The following is a 7,851-nucleotide window of genomic DNA, read 5'->3' as shown; positions in this document are numbered from 1 at the left end:
ACATATAGTATGGACTACGCATAGACAGAAAAAATGGTCGGCTGAAAGAAAAAGGTAGCGACTGGTGGCGGCCAAGCCCTATCTTCTTCTGACCAGCAGCCGTAGTACGAGAGTATAGAAAACATAGGCAATGGGAACATTAGAAAAGGAGAACGATTGGCCGCCACCTCATATCCTCTTTGTTTATTTGAGCGGACACTTTTTCAAAGGATCTAAGGTAGGGATCGCGTAGTCCACACTATATGTCAATAGACTGGACATACCCATGTATTCTGTGCCTCGCGATCTTTATATGAGGAATATATGTATATCTACATATAGCATTTTAATGGGTAAAATTAATTTGCAGGTGGCTTTTTAATGCGGTTTTGAAGGTTCATGAAAATTCCGGGTTCCTCCTTCTACTTCACTTATATTTTTTATTAATTCTGTGGAACGTATCAACGGCATAAAAATAGACACGACTGTATAATATAATAAAATGTATATAGTATAATATAATTATGCATTTGCTACATTCCAAGTTAATTAATAGATTCAATGAGCATTGTTCGTGCAGTTGCCTGTAGCAACAGTTATCTTCAACTTCTATGTTTTTATACATATGAATATTGACGATTATGTTTCTTAATCGCAGTAATCTTAACAAATTGGGCTGATGACTCAATGGATAGAGTGTCATATTCTTCTTCCTCACTTCGAGCATCTCGACGATCGCAGTTTCGAGTTCTATTGACGTCGATGCAAATAAATAGAATTATATACCAAGCACAAAAGCACAACGTACAACGAAACCATTTTTTAAATTTTCTTCAAATTTTAAATGTTTCCACCCTCCATATAATTTTCAGCATTTTACTTACAGTTGCGAATGATTATCAATGAATAGACATTGACTCATTTTAAGAAAATAGAATAAGTCTTGCAGACGATTGGCTACTAGTTTGCTGCTTAACGTTTGAACCATGTATACTTCAAATATGGCAACAAATGAGGACACATATTCCAATGGTTTTGCCGACATTCATACATTGTATAGTACCTTGCTGCGCGATTTCTGTCATATTTGCATGCACGTTGCTATCTGGGTTATTTTACGATTATTTATGCAGCAGCTGGAATCCGCTACAGCGAGTGAGAAGTTAGATGACAATTAAAATAACTAGATACTTTACCTTAATTATTGTTAATTTGTATGTACATCTATATAATATATATGATTAGGAGACATGTCCTCGTTATCGTTATTAGGTTTTTGAAGACATTTTGAACAATCTTTTTACCTTTTAAATAAAAAAATTTGATAACATGGAATACAAAAATGATGTACTATACCAAATTTTGCAAACATACAGCATAAAGTTAATAAATCATGATTTTAAAAAAATAATAGATACCCTCTCTACATATTCACTTGAGAATAACACGAGTTAATATTATAGATATCTATATCATCTTGCCGATTTAATGGTTTTTGCTGTCATATTTACTAGGTCAATTAAAAATAAATATGCAGGAATTACAATAAAAATATTTTTATGTAGTTATATGCAATTCATTAGCAGTATATAATTTACAAATTAGGCTAGTATATTCATGCACAGTGCAGTACAGGAATCATAGACTACATGAAATTAACATATATATGTTTATAACATTAGAATCTCCACTACACTGCACATATTAAAAGTATAGGCATAAGACGGCATACAGGTAGATGTTTAGACAATATGCTATGTATCAGAATAGAAAAGAAATAAGTCATTACTTGATATTTACTACATACATTTAGAAACATTAGATAAGTTTTGCCATGGCATGTTTTGAAAGTCTCATAATCCTTTTTCATCACAGTATATTTTAATATATCATAACAGTAAAAATGTTGCATGACAATTAAAATTACGAATTATACATTTTCTTGTGCAATAAGTATTCCAACTTTTCATTTGTACAACTACATTGTTTATTAAATCACTCGTGTCAACATTAACCATTGTCACACCTTATAGTATCACAGTTGGTGTTCCAAAATAGACAATTGCCAACACCACTGTAGCAAATAAGAAAAACAGCAGCAAGAAAAACTATGCTGCAAATTGTACATGGTTTTCGCTCCAAAAAAAATCCTATTAGATACAGTACCATAAACATAACATGAGTCTGAAGTAGTGCTGGATTTACAGGTTTTGGTATAAGAAGCACAGGAATTAACCACTGTAAACAGTACATCCTTCCCTGTCGTTCAAAAATTATTTTTGTCACAAAGTATTCGTTCATTAAACGAACTTTAGCCTCTGCAGGATATTTTGTACAGATATAAGCATTGCCTCTCAAATCTGAAAATTATAAATTTGTGTGAAATATACAGATGCAAATATAAATATACCTTATTCATAGGTAATATAACCTTTTCTGTCCACTTTTTTTTTTCACTTGTGTTAGTAGAAACACTTTAGTACTCAACACTTAATTTGGTAATGACATTTTTATGAATGCTTTGATACATTTTTTTATTACAATGTTCTTAATTTTGTAAATTTTTGTGAAGCATTTATTGTAAATACTGGTTTCAAAGTCTGACAGTATTTAGCTTGATCAATTTCGGAATGTTGATCATTTCAACTTATGCTGTATAAGCATTAGAGAAATATGTAATAACTGGCTTCAAATTCATAAATCGGAGATAATTAAAAGTGAACAAGTATCGTTGTATCGCGTCCTTATATTGATACTGAAATTGACTAAGATACTGCTAAGATACTGAACTGCAGTACCTCTGATATCTGTGAAGTTGTCTGAAGCAGTCTCTAATTATGTTTCTATCATAGTCACTTCCGTCGAATTAGCCATTATTAACTTTTCACCTTCTTTTTTTACTATTCGTTTATTGACTGATTGTTGGTGATTGTTGGATTAATCATAACGATTGTCGATTAATCGTTTGACACACTTCTCTTAGATACGTTATACTATTGAAGAATTCTATTAGAACTAACCAATAAGATATCGGCTCTAAGCGAACTGTGACGTAAGAGAAAATAAGTATCTGAGAACAAACTTTAACGCCCGTTTCCTCCGACCCGGTTCAAGTGACAGTTTAGCTGACCGACGATCAAATTTGACGATCAAATTTGATCGTGGTTTAAACGCAAGGTACATTCCTCCGACCAAACACTGAGCTCGTTTAGCTAAACCTATGTCTCATTTAAAATAACTCTCAGCCTAGAAGTATCCGCGTCTGTGATTGGCTGGTGGAAACACATATCGTGAGCTTGTGGCCTGCATCGTGTTAAGCCCTTCATACACACAAAATAACGTAACGACCTAAGACGTAAGCGTACGGAAATCAACCAATCAGAATCTAGTACTGTCCCCTCCAATTTTCTCCGTAAGACGTAAGCCGTAGTGGCGAAAAATATCGTAAGGATGAAATCGTTACGGCTTACTTCTTACGGACAACCAATCACAAATCTTCTCGCGGAACAGCAGCAAGAAAAACTATGCTGCAAATTGTACATGGTTTTCGCTCCAAAAAAAATCCTATTAGATACAGTACCATAAACATAACATGAGTCTGAAGTAGTGCTGGATTTACAGGTTTTGGTATAAGAAGCACAGGAATTAACCACTGTAAACAGTACATCCTTCCCTGTCGTTCAAAAATTATTTTTGTCACAAAGTATTCGTTCATTAAACGAACTTTAGCCTCTGCAGGATATTTTGTACAGATATAAGCATTGCCTCTCAAATCTGAAAATTATAAATTTGTGTGAAATATACAGATGCAAATATAAATATACCTTATTCATAGGTAATATAACCTTTTCTGTCCACTTTTTTTTTTCACTTGTGTTAGTAGAAACACTTTAGTACTCAACACTTAATTTGGTAATGACATTTTTATGAATGCTTTGATACATTTTTTTATTACAATGTTCTTAATTTTGTAAATTTTTGTGAAGCATTTATTGTAAATACTGGTTTCAAAGTCTGACAGTATTTAGCTTGATCAATTTCGGAATGTTGATCATTTCAACTTATGCTGTATAAGCATTAGAGAAATATGTAATAACTGGCTTCAAATTCATAAATCGGAGATAATTAAAAGTGAACAAGTATCGTTGTATCGCGTCCTTATATTGATACTGAAATTGACTAAGATACTGCTAAGATACTGAACTGCAGTACCTCTGATATCTGTGAAGTTGTCTGAAGCAGTCTCTAATTATGTTTCTATCATAGTCACTTCCGTCGAATTAGCCATTATTAACTTTTCACCTTCTTTTTTTACTATTCGTTTATTGACTGATTGTTGGTGATTGTTGGATTAATCATAACGATTGTCGATTAATCGTTTGACACACTTCTCTTAGATACGTTATACTATTGAAGAATTCTATTAGAACTAACCAATAAGATATCGGCTCTAAGCGAACTGTGACGTAAGAGAAAATAAGTATCTGAGAACAAACTTTAACGCCCGTTTCCTCCGACCCGGTTCAAGTGACAGTTTAGCTGACCGACGATCAAATTTGACGATCAAATTTGATCGTGGTTTAAACGCAAGGTACATTCCTCCGACCAAACACTGAGCTCGTTTAGCTAAACCTATGTCTCATTTAAAATAACTCTCAGCCTAGAAGTATCCGCGTCTGTGATTGGCTGGTGGAAACACATATCGTGAGCTTGTGGCCTGCATCGTGTTAAGCCCTTCATACACACAAAATAACGTAACGACCTAAGACGTAAGCGTACGGAAATCAACCAATCAGAATCTAGTACTGTCCCCTCCAATTTTCTCCGTAAGACGTAAGCCGTAGTGGCGAAAAATATCGTAAGGATGAAATCGTTACGGCTTACTTCTTACGGACAACCAATCACAAATCTTCTCGCGGTCTCGCTTAAAAGAACATTGTTTATACGTGAGACGAGTGGCTTTGATGTGCCGTAATATTGAATAAAACCAGCAATGAGTGATCATAAGCAATATTGTTCAACAATGTATTGTAATACGGATAACGAAAAACTGGATATCATGATAGAAAACGAAACCAGATCAGCGGACGAATTGCTCATCCATCATGTAAAAGGTTATCCACACCTTTATACTCATGAAAATAGATGCAAAAATAAAATTATAGTATGTACAATGACGACACTTTGATAAAAATGCGCAATTCATCCTTGAGTGTGATTGGCCGTAGCTTACTCCTTACGCGTGTGGTGTGCGATGGTGCTTACTGATTACGGCTTACGGTTACGTCTTACGTCGTTACGTCGTTTTGTGTGTGAAAGCCTTTACGGGTATACGCTTTGCACATTGATCGCTGATTTGCTGCTCGCTACCTGCTGACCACGAAGCCTAGATAGAAGGAGAACGCTCGCTATAGTCTTTCTCACCTCAGTGAAGTTAGCCGGGCAATTTTAACTTTTTAACTTTTTATTATACCAAATCGATTGGTGATCGTTTGGTGGTCATTGGTGGCCTAATAAAAACATTTGGTGGTCAGTCATTCTTTTACAATCAAATATTCAAAATTTGACCGTGAAGTTAGCCGAAAATTTTTTTTTTTCAACGAATTAAGTTTTTCAGGTGCTCAATCGATGCGTAATCGTTTGGTGGTAACGAATATCATAATTAAAATGTTTAGTGGTCGTTAGTTTTCGTAAAAAATTAAAAAAACGATTGCAGGGTCCAGCATTGACTGGACCTCCGCAAAGTTAGTCGGGCAACTTCGACTTATCGAATTTCTGTACTTGCACATCGATTGTTAGTCATTCGTTATTGATTGTTAGACCAGAGATGAGTAGGGAGATTGCCAATGAGCCTGTTTTTGGTGGTCTCAATTTTTCTCTGGTTTCGGCGCGCCACCTTAGCGGAGGGCCCTCGAAGCAGTTCCACGTTTTTGATTGGTCGTGTATATATAGTAATACTACGCGTGATAATCTGGAGCTGTGTTTTGGCGCGTCGACGCGCCACCGGAACGAGACTCTCGAATTAGTTCCACGTTTTTGATTGGTCGAATGAATTCGTGTGTTCCTCGAGATCCGCGATTTTAAACCGGGTGAACACTTAAATAGGGAGACTTGTATCCACCTTTTTTTTTACAGGATATTACATAAACCGTAGTAATAAGGTAGTCAATACTCTTAATAATCATATGAAGCTTTGTAAATAATAGAGTGACCAAATAAAAACTCTCGAACGTTGGTAACTACACAAATATAAGTTTGCTAAATAACGTACCACAATGACTGGATAGCACACGTGCTTGGTGCTGGATTAACGTCCGAGAGTCTCGAGTTCGAAACTCACGTCTCAACCCTTTTATTTTTTTCCTAATTATCAACTATGCTTATTAGTTCACCTAGTTAACTTAAGATTCATTAAATATATGATTATATTAATCTACAAATATTGTATTATATTACATCGTATACATCCAATAAATTGGTACATGAATCAGCGAACGTTTCTTCTTCCCGAGAGCCTACCTGTGACAAACACCTATGTTACGCTGTTTCATGTTTTAATAGCATAAATAAGATTTAGACGGATAAAGAAGGCATTACGGAAAATTACCAAAAACAAAAATGCACTTACAAATCTCGGGCATAAAAATAATAATGAGCATATAAAAATGAAGCAATTATTTTCTATAGTGAGATGAAACGAATAATGTATCTGGTTAGGGATTTTTTTTTCATTTAATTTTTACCATTCAAGGCTATGTAAAGTTGTCGGGCATAAAAATAATAATGAGCATATAAAAATGAAGCAATTATTTTCTATAGTGAGATGAAACGAATAATGTATCTGGTTAGGGATTTTTTGTCATTTAATTTTTATCATTCATGGCTACGGAAAGACAACATTTTTAATACATCGAATTATCAGACAATTATGTCGAGGTAGAACATACTGATAGTTCGAAATATTAAAAATAAAATTATCTTTCCGTAGGCATGAATAAAAAAATTGACTAAATTGAATCAGGCTACTCAAAAATGTATAAAACTAAAAATTTCTATGCAGATATACTATTTGTTTCATCTCACCATGCATATGTATAAAATAATTGTGTGGGTTTTTTACGCTTTTCATTTTTTTCACCCAATATTAATAAGTGCAATTTTTTGGGACATAAAATTAAACCAAAAAATGAAATGGAGAAATGTATCTATGTTAGACATGCAAAAGCGTTAAGCGGAAACGAGATTTTTTTCCATTGCTGTCAATTTTTCTCTTACATCTTCATGAGAGTCCGTATCGCAATAAGTGAGGCTGCGCATTTCCACCAGCTATGGATCATCATGTATGAAGAACATGAATTGGGCGCGTTGGCAACGATTCCCTTACATCTTCATGAGAGTCCGTATCGCAACAAGTGAGGCTACGCATTTCCACCAGCTAACAAAAAAGAAATGAAGAAAAAAAAAAGTTTTTCTCTCTAGACGCGAACGCGGCACCTTACGATTACGAAGCGGAATCGTTGCCAACGCGCCCAATTCATGTTCTTCATACATGATGATCCATAGCTGGTGGAAATGCGCAGCCTCACTTATTGCGATACGGACTCTCATGAAGATGTAAGAGAAAAATTGACAGCAATGGAAAAAAATCTCGTTTCCGCTTAACGCTTTTGCATTTCTAACATAGATACATTTCTCCATTTCATTTTTTGTTTTAACGTGCCGTGGTCTGATTAAAAAAAAAATTTGATAAAGCTCGCACGTATGGCAGTCTGTTAAAGTAGTAAAAAATGTCCCAAAAAATGGCACTTTTTAATAGCGGGTAAAAAAAATGAAAAGCGTAAAAAACCCACACAATTATTTTATACATATGTA

General features: G+C 34.6%; 2 protein-coding genes across 2 annotated transcripts; both read right to left on the bottom strand.

The window, feature by feature from the left end:
* Positions 1 to 1,519: 1,519 nt before the first annotated feature.
* LOC107274428 (bladder cancer-associated protein) lies at positions 1,520 to 2,338 on the bottom strand. The gene has a single exon (XM_015753576.1). The coding sequence runs from the start codon at positions 2,278 to 2,280 to the stop codon at positions 1,990 to 1,992; it is 291 nt and encodes a 96-aa protein (XP_015609062.1). The 5' UTR covers positions 2,281 to 2,338; the 3' UTR covers positions 1,520 to 1,989.
* A 1,128-nt stretch (positions 2,339 to 3,466) lies between these two features.
* LOC107274424 (bladder cancer-associated protein-like) lies at positions 3,467 to 4,444 on the bottom strand. The gene is made up of 2 exons (XM_025091869.1): positions 3,825 to 4,444; positions 3,467 to 3,753 (listed from the first exon to the last, which is right to left on the bottom strand). Exon 2 carries the CDS (start codon positions 3,692 to 3,694, stop codon positions 3,467 to 3,469), a length of 228 nt encoding a protein of 75 aa, XP_024947637.1. The 5' UTR covers positions 3,695 to 3,753; positions 3,825 to 4,444.
* Between the last annotated feature and the right edge of the window lie 3,407 nt (positions 4,445 to 7,851).

This window comes from Cephus cinctus, unplaced genomic scaffold (genome assembly GCF_000341935.2).
Source record: "Cephus cinctus unplaced genomic scaffold, Ccin1 Ccin1_scaffold0095, whole genome shotgun sequence".
Lineage (NCBI taxonomy): Eukaryota > Metazoa > Arthropoda > Insecta > Hymenoptera > Cephidae > Cephus > Cephus cinctus.
Note: the sequence above shows the minus strand (reverse complement) of the source record. Positions and strands in the feature narration are given on the sequence as shown.

Excerpts from the sequence above, each read along its gene's own strand:
- LOC107274428 (XM_015753576.1), bottom strand. The coding sequence starts at position 2,280 with ATGAACGAATACTTTGTGACAAAAATAATTTTTGAACGACAGGGAAGG.
- LOC107274424 (XM_025091869.1), bottom strand. The coding sequence starts at position 3,694 with ATGAACGAATACTTTGTGACAAAAATAATTTTTGAACGACAGGGAAGG.